The sequence below is a fragment of the Passer domesticus genome, chromosome 6 (genome assembly GCF_036417665.1).
Source record: "Passer domesticus isolate bPasDom1 chromosome 6, bPasDom1.hap1, whole genome shotgun sequence".
Classification (NCBI taxonomy): Eukaryota; Metazoa; Chordata; class Aves; order Passeriformes; family Passeridae; genus Passer; species Passer domesticus.
In genome coordinates, this window is record NC_087479.1 from 58908342 (window position 1) to 58923052 (window position 14711).

Consider the following 14711-nt stretch of genomic DNA (forward strand, 5'->3'; position numbering starts at 1 on the left):
AACTCTAATATTGTACTTAATGGTTTTGATGTAAGCTTTAAAAATGTCATAGGAACAATTCTTACAAATCCTCTTCCTTACTTCTTTTGTCACATCACTACACCCACAGAGGTAATTTAAAATAAGAGTATTTCTTTTCATGCTAGGATTTGAAAAAAGGAGTGAGGAAAACAATATAAAGCTGTTTCTATGGAGAAAAAAAAATTAAAAAAGAAAAAAGAAAGAAAAAACCCCAAACTGACTCCTGTTTCTGGTATGAACTGGAGCATTCCCAAGGTTGGGAATTTTTATGGTTTATGACATTTCCTGTTTCTTAATATCCCAAATGCAATTTCTGTGTCTTTGGCAGAACTTTTCCCAGCAGGATGGCACAACTGTTGTGGAGCTGGGCTGCAGAGGGAATTTCTTATCCCATGGAAGGCTTTCAAGGCAGTTTTTTCCCCAGTGCCCTCAGACGTGGTCTGACCAAACAGAGCCAGGACAGGGACATTCCAAAGAGGCATTGCCAAAGCAAATATTACAGAAGTAACCAGATATTCTTTCCTTTTCATGAGAGTGAGAACTAAAATACAGAAATAATGACACTTTTTGGACAATCCACTTGGCTGGTTTTCTTTAGTAAAGCGGGTGCTGGCAGGTGTAGAAATGCATTTTTCTGACAGTTTTTCTCCTTAGTTTAGTGATAGAAAAGCTTTAGCAAAAATCCAGAAACCTTGCCTTGAAGAAAAATAGAAACAAACAGGGTTTTTTTTTAGTTGAATTTATTTCCTTTTTCCTTTATCCATCATTTTCTGATAGAGAGAAAAAAGTCAACAAGAAAAACAAGAAATTGAAGATCCACTGATATGTGCTAATATGGGAGGGAAAGGAATTGGATTGCTCCTTTCCCATGAAGTTCAGACAGCACTGGACATTTGAAGTGGTGGGAAGGGTTTATGTAAATTAAACAGATGTGTACCTTGTGTAAATTCTTAAAAGCTTTCTTGCCTCTCTCTAGCAGTTCACCATTCCATTTTTAGCTGTTTTCTGTAAGCTTCGGAGCCAAAGGAAAGAATCCTTAGTCCAAAGATCAGAACTTTTATGGAATAATAAAAATTGTTTTAAAAAAATAAATAGGGGAACAAAAGTAGCTCTAAAAGGTAGCAAATACACTGAGCAGATGTTTTGGTCGATGTTCAGTCTAGAAGCTGATTATTAAAACAGGATAAATATTGCATAAATATTATTTGTGATGGAGTATTTGTAGAGTTCTGTGCCTGCTTTTGATATTTATGCAGCCATATAAAGTGCCCATCCTGATGCACTGGGAATCAGTGCAAAACCTCCCATTGAAATTACTGGCTCACCATATAGTTTCAAATACTGCTGAAGAGACAATGGTTTAGAAAGCTGTGAAGCTTTTGTTATTAGAAAAGAAACTGTTCCCTTGACATTTTACAGTGACAAGCTAACTGCAGCAAAAAGAATAATACAAGTACACTTCAGGCTTCAAACAATCTCTCTCTATTTTCTTTTTTTTCTAAAATAACTGCTTCTCAAAAAGCCATAATACCTTTGTTACATGCAGAATTGGGGTCTTTATCAAACAGCTGATTTTGTATTTGTGTGAATTAAGATAATAGAATAATTGAAATTGGAAGAGACTTCTGGAAGTCATTTAGTCCATTCTCTTGCTTGAAGTAGGTGTTGAACATCAGTTTGCTTGTTCCCTCAGTAGGTTGCCAAGGCATGGATCTGATCAAATTTTGAATATTTCCACAGATAGGTGTTGCACAAACTGTCTAGGCAGCCCATTCCAGGGTTAAATCTTTGACTATCCTCATGGTGAGAGAGGTTTTCCTTGTACCTGCACAGCATTTCTTGTGCCCCCACATTCTGTCTCCTGGCAGTGTAGCATCCAAAACATCTTTAAATTTGCTTTGGCTTTCAGTTTGAAGGCTGGGAATATTAAGGACCATGCCACTGTCACAGGGTGGTCATTGGGCTCTTGTTCTTCTGCTAGTTGTGTTTGTTTTGTTTTTTTCCCATTTATTTCTTCTTAGAAACCCTGAAAAATGTTCCTTCAGGAAGGATTAAGAGTTCTTTGCACCCTTTTCAGGTTGATTCAGCTTTAAGAGGTTTACAAAACCCAGTTTTCCTCCTGGGTGCTTTGTAAGGTGAAAAGAAGGATTCCTTCCTCTCCTACCCTGGCCTTGCATCTTGGCAAAGAAAGCACAGCAAAACTGCATCTTATTTTGGATCATTTGATGGGTGGGACGTTGTCAGAGGAGGGTTACATGGCTGCAACAACACATCTAAGCACACACAGTCTCACTTTTCCTCTCACTTTTTCATTCCTCGCCCGTCATGAGTGAGGCTTAGTTCTAGAAAGATTAAGATAATTATTTGACTAATAGTGAAGGAAGACAAGAAATTGGCCCTTGCTGTTTAGAGTGTTAAATAGAAGTGATGGTACAAAATGTTGCTGGAAGAACGTGTACTTGTGCTGGTAAACAAGGAAGAGTGCCAGCTCCCAAATTGTGCTGTCCTCAGGAGGCTCTCTGTCCATAGATTGGCTTTGAATTGAACCCAAATCTGTTTTTCTTGTGGAAAAAAAGAGAAAGCTTGCATGTGAATTAAATTGATACAGTTAAAAATGGGCAAAGAAGATAGTTAAAGTTTATTTGGCACTAAATATATTCAGCCCCCTCAACTGAGGAACTGAGGCACCGAGGCTCAGTAATTTACATTTGTTTTGAACTATAAGCCTCAATAAAATATTCCAGATTTAATTAATTTTAAAGCAGCTTGTCTTTTGGAACCTGTGAATTGCTTTCCAAGACTTTACCTTATGCCAGCTTTTTTCCTAACTTCTGTTTTACGTGATATTTGCACTGAGTTGCTGTCATATATCAGAAGTACTTATCTCTTTAGAATGCCATGTAATTTCCTATGAACAGCTGCTCACTATAGCTGTGCTATTTTTTGATTGAAATTGAATACAACTTTAGTATTTTAATATAAGATTTGATTGAAATATTGAATGCTCAGTTGCTTGTCATGCATTTCAAGAGCACAGGTCCTCACTGTATGCCTACGACCACTTCTTTAGAGGTAAATATATTTCAGGTTTCTGTAAAATGTGATGAAATTAAAATGCAACTTGAAATAAAAATATCTTATTTGTAATCCCATATTGTATTGTCAGTACAGGGAAGTATAACCATGTCTTAGCAGTCATTTATCATTAATTTTCTTTTTTCTTTGAAAAATAAACTTATTTCAAATTTTTTTTCCTCCCCTTTGTAGAGCCAGTATTGTGCAGAAGCGCATAATTTATTTTCAAGATGAGGGCTCTCTCACCAAAAAAATTTGTGAACAAGGTAAGGTAAAGTAAAATACGTCTGATCTTCTCATTGTGTTTTGCACTTTTCTCTTAACACATGGTCTCAAACTAAAATTTGGAGGTCTTGGACAGTTTAAAGTTCAGGTTTGGGATCTTCCATTCAGTTATGTTCTTTGTTATCACATGTACTCCAGCTCATAAAATTCTCCTTGCTTCCCACTAAATGTGCTACCGGCCATGTGTGTGATACCATACATTGGTTTCCAGGGCACTCTCCTATTGAATCCTGGGCTATTTCATCCTTTCCTAAACCTAAATGTTATACTTGGTTATTGTATCTCACTGGAGAATTCATTTACTTTGTCTGTTCAGAAATTTCAATTTTGAGATCAGCTGATGTTTGTCCTTATCAGATAGAAACCAGAAACAAACCCCTTTTGAATCTGAAGATAACTGAAATATTAATGCCTTCTAACTGAAAATTATGTATTTAAATAATTCCATCCACTTATGAATATGGTACAGATATTTCAGGCTTGTCATTTAGTCTAGCAGCAAACTTAAAACTAAATTTTAAAATACAAACCCATATTTAACTCAGATTTATTTCCTGGAGTATTTATTATGGCAGCTTCACTGTCCTCACTGGTTTGGAGTTGAAGCCATTTTCAATGGGTGCTTTGATGCTTTTTCAGACTCAGCCTCGGAAGGTGTGACTGACAAACCAATTTTAGACTGTTGTGCCTGTGGTACTGCCAAGTACAGGCTGACTTTTTATGGAAACTGGTCAGAAAAAACGCATCCCAAAGATTTTCCACGTGAGTATCCCCCTTCTGCTTGTACCACGCAGGGGCCCTGAGGAGGGTTGGAGCAGGTTGTGTGACACAGCATCACTTATTTACAGCTCAGCAGTGTAAATGATGACATATATGGAACCCTGCTGGCACTCAGCTCTGAAAATCAATGGATCTTTCTGCACTGTACATTACCTGCACATTCTATTGATTTGCCTGACATTTTGAGCTAAGATGTGTGCGAGGTTGTATTTGCAAGATGTCTTTGTGGGGAGAAAGGTTCCCTTCTTTTTTTCTATTGAAAGCTTAGAATAGCTTATAATGTAGAGGTAGGAGAGGATATTTTAAGAAAAAGTTCACAAAGGACAGGTAATCCACTAATATTTTGATTTTTCAGCCATGCAAATCTACCTAGTTTGTTTTACTTCAAAGTATTTTGAATTATTTCAGTTAAATTTGGTGAGTTTTGAATCATGCTACCCAAGGATATTAATTGTATATATATATAAAATTACTACATTTTATAGATTATAGATTATAGATTATATTCTATTACTATATAAGGATATTAATTCTATCTATCTATCTATCTATCTATCTATCTATCTATCTATCTATCTATCTATCTATCTAAGAATACTCTGTCTTCTTTGTCTCTGTTTGTTGAGTACCCAGATAAAAAACACCTTCTGAACTTGGCCTCTCTGGGTTTTTAAGTGTCTGAACTACAGAATCAGTATTTTTGTTGCAAGATTGCTTGCTGCAGTGACCCAAGTATCTGTAAAAAGCTGAAGTTACAAAATTGTGTGTTATGCATGTGGTCTTGCATTACTGACTCCACTCTCTGTGGGAAAAAAGGCCAGGAAAGTGTTTAAGAATATGAGCCATATTTACAGGTCTTTAAACTCTGTTATGTTTTCTGTGGCTGATCTTTATTATAGAGGCTTTTTATGTTGATTGAAAAATAGTATTATTATTGCCACAGCATCAGAATGTCCTCATATAACTCAAATGTGGTTTGTATCCACTCATATTTTAAGAGCCTAAGCAATGTTGCTTGTCTTGAGTTTGAAGCACAGCATTGTTCAAATCCTATTGGTCAGCACAATGTGGGGGAGATAAAATAAACAAAGCCAGTAATTGCAGGAATGCTCTTTTAGGCTATTGGATGATTTAAATAAGTGCTGAGTGTGAACTTTATGTGCACTGTTTGCATGGATTCAGGTGGTGGTTAGAAATAGGCCGTCAGAAAAGGACTGAAAGCTAGGAAGTTACTTTGGCTTTTTTCTTTTTCTTTTTCTTTTTCTTTTTCTTTTTCTTTTTCTTTTTCTTTTTCTTTTTCTTTTTCTTTTTCTTTTTCTTTTTCTTTTTCTTTTTCTTTTTCTTTTTCTTTTTTTATTTTTTCTTTTTATTTTTCTTGGTTTTTCTTTTCCTTTTTCTTTTTCTTTTCCTTTTCCTTTTCCTTTTTTTCCTTTTTTTTTTTTTCCAAGTGTGTGAACTCATGAAAGGTGTGGCTGCATGATGGAAAATAAGCAAGTCGCAATAGTTGCCTGCTATCTCTCCCCAGATACAAAATAGTCAATTAAATCAATATTTTACTTAAACTGGAAAAGTGAAAAAAATAACCATTTGGTACTTACACAATTAATCACAGCAATAACAGCTAAAAAGATTTTGCATTAAAATTTATGCAAGTTGAGGGAAATATCTCATAAAAATATAGTGATATAAAAAAGGAGATATAGTCATTGGCATTATTCTTAAAAATATTGTGCAGTAATTACATTAAAATAAAATGGTATTCATTGTGGATTGTAGTAAATCTTTAATTATTTGCCAAGCAACCACATAAAAAATGTTGCTCTGTTCTTGTACCACCAGTAAGGTTGGAATAGAAAGCAGACAACAAACATCTCTTCTTTATCTTCTGATTTGCTGTAAAAAAACCCTAAAGAACATGCACTTTGTGCAAAGCATTTATTTTCTCTGGGAATCACCCATTTTTGACAACAGAAATCCATATGCTCACCATCATGGTGTGATATGAGCACATCTATGAGATGTGCCACAGGATAAATTCTCATGTTGTGAGGGCACCTTGATCTTCCTGGAAAAAAATACACATATAAGTGTATTGAGAAATTGAGGAACTACGCAGAACTGCAAGAATGAAGTGAAACAACAGCACTGGAAAGCTGTCAGTGTCCTGCTTGCTGTCTTAAGACCTGGACAGTGTCATTGGATGCAAAACAGCTCTGGCCTCGTGCTGCTCAGGTTGTGTCATGCAGAGGAGTTTTTTGATGGTGAGAAGAGAAAGCTTAGGAAATATCAAGTTTTCTCTTTCTTCTCACAAGAAATGGACAGTTTGAGGTGAGGAATGAAACATTTGCAAATGAGGCAGAGTTTGGTGAGAAGTTTTGGGTGGGTTTGGTCGGACTTTGAGCAGCTCATTGGGCAGGCGGGTGGGTTAGGGTTTCTCAGGAGCTTTCTCTGCAGAGTCAGGGTCTTTGGGAAGGGCTGTTGGGTGGAACAGGCTGTGCCATCATTGCACAGGAGTCAGGTGTTCCTGTCCTGGTCAGGAAAAGGAGGAAGAGAAGCTCTGGAGCACAGGGAGCAATCCCTTCTACTTTTGACTAAAGGCTTACAGGCGCTCAGGTTCTTCTCTGTGGTGACACATTTTTGTTCTGTAGGGACTATTCTCTTTCAAAATCTTCAGTGTCACTGCCTGTGATGCCTTAAGGAGCTGGAACAGAAGGTAGATGGAGCTAAGAGGATTAAAGTGGATATTTATTGAAGAGCCTTCAAAGGCCACAGCCTGGCAGTGCCTGGATGGCTCCAAGATGGAAGCAAAGAGGGCTTGGTCATGAGATCTCACATTTTTATAAATTTTAGTCCATTGGCATATTGGAGCTAATTGTCCAGTTCCAGCTGCAGCTCCTGCAGTCCCATCCTGCTTGTTTTTCTCTCTGCAGCCCACGGGGTTTGTGCTCTTGGGGCTGAGATTTGGATCATTTGTCCTTGGTGCCCAGCTGGAGCAGGAATTGTTTTGTGTCCCTGCTCTGTGCATAGAGCTCACCATGCCCTCATGTGAAGCTCAGACCCACAAAACAAAGCAACACAGAATGTGAAAAATAGAAAAGCTGGAAGCTGAGGCATCAGGAGTGTTTCAGGGTGAGCTGCTGGTGCCTTGTGGGGCAGCCAGAGCCCTGTGCCAGGAGGAGAGGATGGAGTTCCCATCACTGGGGCTGAGGGACAGCTTCTCCCTGGGCTTTGGCATGTGCCACTGTGGATTTAAGGGAGAACTGCTAGATCTTAGATCAAGAAACCATCTCCTGACATTGCAGTCTCTTCAGCTGTGGAGGAGAGAAGGTTTAGTTTTGGGTTTTTTCCCCACACATCTTACTTATTCATTGTAGTTGATTCTGAAAACATCAGGACTGCTACATTCAGAACTCTGTAAGTGTACTTTGGTCCAGGTTTAGGACTAGGGAAGATGGGAAGGCTCTGTTTGCTGCTCTGCTAGGCCATCTCTCTCTATCTATTCTGCTTCCTACATTTTTCTACCTTTTTTCCCCTGCTGTTGGTGTTCATTTTTTATTTCTAATCTATTTTCTACTCTCCCATGATTAGGTTCCTGCATCTGACTTTATACAATTCTCTGCACTGTCCTTTTCAATTTTATTGTTCCACCTCTCACATCTTAAATTTGCATTCCTTTTATTTACTTCATTATTCATTTTTCATTCATTTATTCAGTTTGCAGCTGTTTTTACTGCAGCTCTCTACATTTTGCATTGTGAAGAAAAACGTTAAATACTGTCTCACTCCATCATTCTGCCTCCCTCATCTCCTATAGTCTTTGCCTTGTTACCAGGCTGTCTGCTTATGTTAGCAGTTCATTTTCTCACCCTTTTCCTTTAAGCCCATATATCTGCAGAAGGTTACTTGACACTTAAGTGAATTAATTTCTATTTCCAGGACTGTGGGACTTCTGTGACTCCTTATTTCTACTCAATTCTCTCTTCAATTCCATCATACTTCCCTGATGTCTTTTTCTTTATACTTTTTTTTTTTTTTTTTTTTTTTTTTTTTTTTTTTTTTTTTTTTGTTCAACAAGACAAGAAACAAGAATGGGAATCCTTTTGCTTAGAAGTGAACACAGAAAAATTTACCTCTTCACTGCCTTCAGTAAGGAAAAAACTTGCTTTTACAACTGAGGGTGACCACTGAAATCTTCCCTTGCAGGTTTCCTTCTCAAAAATATTTGAAACAGAAACTTAAAATTAAAGGTTGCTTAAACTTTCTGAAGTGAGATCTTTGGTGAGGAAAAACTATTCAAGGCCTATTTGTTTCGAGGGGCTACTTAAGCTTGATTCCTGTCAGTCACTGGCTTGTTCTCGCTGCTCTGAAGATGAGTGCTGGTGTCGTGAGAGGTGGCAGCATGCAAAAACCTCAGCAGTGGGGACTTCAAAACTTTATTAGAAGTCAGGAATTATTGTTTGAGGCTGTCTCGAGCATTGTTTGACTTATTTTGTTTTGTTTTTCCCCCCGAAAAGGACGCACCAACCACTGGTCTGCCATCATTGGTAGCTCCCACTCCAAGAACTACATCCTGTGGGAGTATGGAGGATATGCCAGCGAAGGGGTCAAGCAAGTCGCAGAGCTGGGGTCCCCAGTGAAGATGGAAGAAGAAATTCGACAGCAGGTAGGTGCATTTGGGTGCATAATTTAAAAACAGGATCCTCCCTTGGCCTGTGAACAATCTGCCATTGGCAATGCCTGGGAATGTGATTTTGCTGAGTAATTCTCAGTTCACTGGAGAAGCAGTTCTGTGTGCCCTTCTTGACTCATTCTTACCCTGGCAGGGGTTTTTGTCTAGGAAAGGACAAGTAAGTTGGAGCATTCTGGACTTAGAAAATCTGTGTGCCATGTAAAGCAGAAGTCAGAGGTGGCAAAGTGAAAATCACCTTTTCAGACTTAGTTGTGAAGAAACTTTTTTAAAAGAAAACCTTTAAGACAGCAAGTGATACCCCTGCCTTACAATAGCGAATTATTATTTATCATTTAGATTCACTTTGCAGAGTGCTACATTTTGCTTCTTGATGAACCACCTCATTTTGTGTTATACAAATATCTAAAGTGCTGTGTTTCCCTGTTCATCATTATTTATGTGGCACAAGCATTCTTCCTTAATAATCCTTTCACAAAGAAAAGAATCTCTTCCTTAATGTTGAACACATGCATGAAACCCTCTGTACTTTTCTTCACTTTTTCTACATTTGTTTGGATCTTTCCTGTATTTGACACTTCTGAAGAAGAAGTCAGCAAAAATAAAAGCAGAGCTCAGGATGATATTGTGGATTAATAATTCTTTCTTTTGGTAACTGCTGCATGTTAAATACACAGTATTTTGAGACCTCCAGGGTAGGCTGTATACAGGGTTACACTGAGAGATAGAAAAAAAATTCACTTATGTTTATATAAACAGCATAAAACAACCTCAAAGAGTGTTTTGGCAAAACTTATATAGCAAAAGGTTTTGTTTGCTAAATTTAATTTGCTTTCTTGTGATGCTTAAGTGTATATAATCATGGTACGAGAACATCTGGTGTACTTGACATGAAACTCCTAAAGCCAAGAAAAATAAAAGAACACCAGCTTATAATTTAATATATAAAAAGGATAGAAAAGGAATATGAAGGGGGAAAAAACAATCTCAATGTGAGATGAAATGTGATCATGGATACATTGCCTCTTTAAACCATAATAAACCTTGGTATACCTGGAAATAGAAAGTAGGCCTTGATCCTATGCAGAAAAGTGGCTGGGTTTTATCCCAGCAATAAAATATAAACCCAGATGGATTAAAATTGCAGCAGAGTATTATATATACCTCATGTAACTTATCATTTTTGCTGCTTACTTGGGAAATCAATATTTTCTTGTAGTAGGCCCACGTGGAATGAAGAAAATCAGCAATTCTGTATTGAAGAAGATAATTTCTGTAGCAGTCTTGGTGAATTCTTTGTAAATAGGGGTTTGGCACATCTGATTTGGGACTGTACAAAGATTGGGTCTTCTCCTGAAGCAGCAGGAGCAAGAGGAGGGTGTTGGGTGAGGAGCAAGCAGAGGTGCACTTGGGAAAGGTCACGCTGAGGACTGGGAGAAGGGCAGAGAATTTGAAGGGAATATGGAAAAAAAGGGAATATGGAAAAAAAAAAAAAAGAAAATCATGCCCTCTGCTTTCCAAATCTGGTTTCTTTGTCATTATGTGCCATATATTTGCAAAGAGGGGATGTGTTTATACACTGGATTCAAATCAGAGGAGATTGTGACTTTTAGAGTACAGCAAATAGATAAATGGCTACAACTTCAGGGGCTGCTGAGATTGAACATGGAATTAGTGAACATCACAGTTAATTCCAACACTGGGATGTCTGATTGGGCCAGCCCTGCTTCTCCTGGGTCAGTTTATCCAAGTAATCAGCTGGTGTTCTACCTTGATCTTACCTAGAACAGTGCAGTATGTCATAAAATGCCACAACATTTTTGTTGAATTTATTTGACTTTTTTTTAGCTGCACTAAAATTTTTGAGAGATTTTGAGGTAAAATTCTGCAACCAAAAGAGCAGAGCAATGCCAGGAGCTAATTTGCTAACATTTAAGTTAGGCAGGTATTTTTCTCTTTTTTTAAATTGCATTTTGTCCCTTGCAATATCCCTACCTGCCTTGAAATTTGATAATGTTCCCTTCCCCACATGTTGCAATCTACCTCAGGATCTATTTGCTCCTTTTCCATTTCTTATTTTACCTTTCTTTCCACTCTCTGCTGTCCTACCAGCCTTGTGTTGATGGGAGGATGCGATTCATTAAAATCACTCTCCAAGCAGTTTTGATGTTTTTGAAAACACAGGAAAGGCAATTTTTATTTAATTCTGGTGCCTGGACACAGAGCTCACTCATTGAAGTTGATGCACTTCTTCCAGGACCACACTTGGATTTGGGAATTTGCTGTGTGTCAGCTGAGTTTTGTAGGCAGTTTCTTAGGTGAGCACACAGACACATTTTGTGGGGATCAGAAAAACAGAAACTTCCACAAACACTAAAAGATTTGATCTGCAGCCTTAGAAGATGCTTAAATTGATATGAAAACATGATGCACAGACATTAAGCAGAAAAATCACAAACGTTTCTATAGTTATAAGTAAGAATATGCCTTAAGTAAGTAAGAAATTGTTTTAGGTAAGATAATAAAGAGTTTATAATGTAGGGGTGTGGTTGTATAGAATAAGCTAAAAGCTTAGAAATTATAATAAAAGCATATATATAGATGAGAGACAGAATCCCATTAGATGAAAATAGCCACAGTGCAGCAGAAGTAAGTAAAGGTAATAAGTTAGAAAAGCAAAGTAGACCCTCTGACAACTGTCTATTAGTTTAAAAAGTTATGTATTGTCTTGTAACAAAGAAACTATGACCAATAGCTTAATCCTTTAAAATCTCACAACAACTAATATTATCTAAACAGTAATAATTCTTAACCCAAAAATAGTCCCATCCCCTCATTTCTAACAACAACAATGATAATATTTATGTAACCGGCAACTGTCACTGACATTACCCAAGGTGTTATTAAAGGAAAAAAAATCTAATTGGTTTTGGGGTTTATTACCAAAAATTTACATTGTGTAAAACAAGCAAACAAAAAAAAAGGTATTTCTTTCAAGAAGCTTTTAAAAGAGGGTCTTAATAATTATGTGTTATTAAATGAAAGATCCTCAAGCATGAACATTTTGCATTCTGTATTTACCAGCTTCAGACAGGAAAATCTAATGACCCATTCTTCTGTGGAAGAATACAACACTGCCCTACAAAGAGGTCATAAAAAGATGACTATTTAGCTGAAATACTGAAAACTACTTTTTAAAACAATCTATCAATCAAGATGAATCCAATGATGAATTTACTTTCATTTTTACTTTTCTTTCTTTTTTTAATTTAAAAATCCAAATCAGGACTATTTTTTAAAAATAAATGTTTGCATGGACTCGTAACAATTGCATTTTTCTTTTCTATAGAATTTTTTTGCTGTTTCAGGTTTCACCTCCAACTCACACACACAATTTAAATTATCCTCTGCCTAAAACTTTGCACTCATCTTTCTGGAAAACAGAACTTGCTGTTCTGAAAGGTCTGGAGGCACACTCAGCTTTTATCTAAGGGCACTGAAGACAATCTAAAAAGTCATCCCAAATGCAGAATGCTGCATCCCCAGAAGCTTTTCCTCCTGCCTGGCACCTTGGGCTGCTCTGGTTTGTAAAAAGCCCTGTCACATTCATATTTTCTAAAAAATCCCTTCACACAGGGTTTTTCTGCTGGGAAGCTGAGAAGCCTCAGAGAAAAAGGAAAACAATTTTATCTCATCTGCTTCTCCCGTGTTTTGCTGCTTTGGAATGTGTTTGGAGATTGTTTACCCACAGGTGATTGTTTCATTGGGTTCTGCTGTGAGTTGTTTTGACTCAATGGCCAGTTTGGGCCAAGCTGTGTCAGACTCTGGAGAGAGTCACGAGTTTCATTATTATCTTTTTAGCCTTCTGTAAGTATCCTTTCTGCATTCTTTAGTATAGTATAGTTTAGTATTCTTTAATATGATATAGTATAATAAAATAATAAATTACCCTTCTGAGAACATGGAGTCAGGTTCATCATTCCTCCCTTCATCGGGCACCCCACAAATGCAATGGAGCCCCTGGGGGTTTTGCATGGATGGTCCTGGGCACTGTAAACTTGCTCTGCAGTTTGTTTATCTGGGAGAACTTCAAGGCACTAATCAGCCCTTTTGGTAAACTGTTCCTGGCAGCCTGGAAGGAAAGCCAGGGCACATCAGAGTTTTACTAAAACAATCTGTCAAGTGGTTGATGTGTACAATGGGAGAATTCAAGTGTTGGACTTCAGGGGTTATAAATGAACAAACAAAGCTGGAAGAGGAATTATGTGAGGGGGAGAATGTGCACTGACCTCACATCCCTCTGAGATATATTCACACTTCCACTTTGTTTTGAGAAATTCTGGTTTCTCCCAAGCCCTTTATTTGATAAACTGGCTCGTAGGAAATGAATGCAGAATTTGAAAGAGAAATTCTGCATTCAAATTATGATTGCTCTGTTTAAACAAATGAACAAACAAACAAGATGGTTAAAGCATGAATCAGAAGGAGTAAGTGTAATTCTAAATCTCATATCCTAGGCTGATGAAAAAAGGACTAAAATAGAAACATTGTTTTAAATATCTCACCTTAAGAGATATAATTTGGTTTTGCCTAATTATTTCTGAATAAATACTCAGTCATTTTGCCACCAATTCTTTATTAAACCAAGAAAAGTAGTATTCTGCAGCTTGCATCTTTTTCCAGAAAAGGCAGTGTGCATTCTCTGCTCCCTGTGGACCCACAGGTGACATTCTTGCAGGTTTGGTTTAATGCCCTCTGAAATATCAGTCAGTGGGATGACTTTTTAGATTGTCTTCTGCATCTCCAGATGAATCCTGAGTGTGCCTCCATACCTTTCAGAACAGCAAGTTCTGTTTTCCAGGAAGATGAGTGCAAAGTTTTAGGCAGAGGATAATTTAAATTGTGTGTGTGAGTTGGAGGTGAAACTGGAAACAGCAAAAAATTTCTATAGAAAAGAAAAATGCAATTGTTACGAATCCATGCAAACATTTATCTTTACAAAATAGTCCTGATTTGGATTTTTTTAATTAAAAAAGAAAGAGTAAAAATGAAAGTAAATTTGTCATTGAGTTCATCTTGATTGATTGATTTTTAAAAAGTAATTTCAGTATTTCAGCTGAATAGTTATCATTTTATGACCTGTTTGTAAGGCAGTGCTGTATTCTTCCACAGAAGAATGGGGTCATTAGATTTTCCTGTCTGAAGATGGTAAATCACCTGAATTACAAAGAGGAACCTGCAGGATATTGATCACTTTTTTATTATAGCACTGGGCAAATTATTGTGTTTACTGAAACAAGCTCAAAAGTTTACTTTTTGAATCAGCGTTACTGTGTGCTTAGGGAGGTTAAAATCAGCCAGACTGGGAGGTTCAACTCAGGTGATTTGTGCTTGATAGAAGAGCTGAAAATTCTCCCTGAACTCTTCACCTCTGAGACCAGGAAACCCCTGACAATCCCTGGTAATTAGGCTGGGAATTGCACTGGGAAAACGGATTTTTGATGAAATAGGTCAGTCTGTGTTTCGCTTAAAGGAACTAAATAATTAGTGACCTCATGGGTGGCTTGGCCTTCCTTGGAGGAGGCCACTGAGAAAAGTGAAGGGATTTAGACTATTCTGCCATGAACTGAAGTTGATATTCCTGCTGCTGTTTTACTCAGGGGAGCCAGAAGGAATTGGCCACCTGGGATGTTTCACCTTTGCCTGACCAAGCCTTCATCCCCACAGAGCCCCTTTCTCCTCAGTCCTCAGGGACAGCATTTTTGTTCCCACCCAGGTTTCAGAGGCACCTCCCTGTTGAAAAGCCAGGAAAGTTCTCGTGGCCATAAATCCTGCCATGAAAAGCACGGCTGCTGCTCTTCCA

At 37.6% G+C, this 14711-nt stretch overlaps 1 protein-coding gene across 2 annotated transcripts in view; it reads left to right on the forward strand.

Moving 5' to 3' along the window:
* SPON1 (spondin 1) overlaps window positions 1–14711 on the forward strand; it is a 183704-nt gene that overhangs the window by 51736 nt on the left and 117257 nt on the right. For both annotated transcript variants that reach the window (XM_064426094.1, XM_064426095.1), the window contains exons 4-6: window positions 3289–3362; window positions 4021–4143; window positions 8676–8824. In XM_064426094.1, coding sequence (XP_064282164.1) covers window positions 3289–3362; window positions 4021–4143; window positions 8676–8824 — 346 coding nt within the window. The remainder of the gene's footprint in view (window positions 1–3288; window positions 3363–4020; window positions 4144–8675; window positions 8825–14711) is intronic.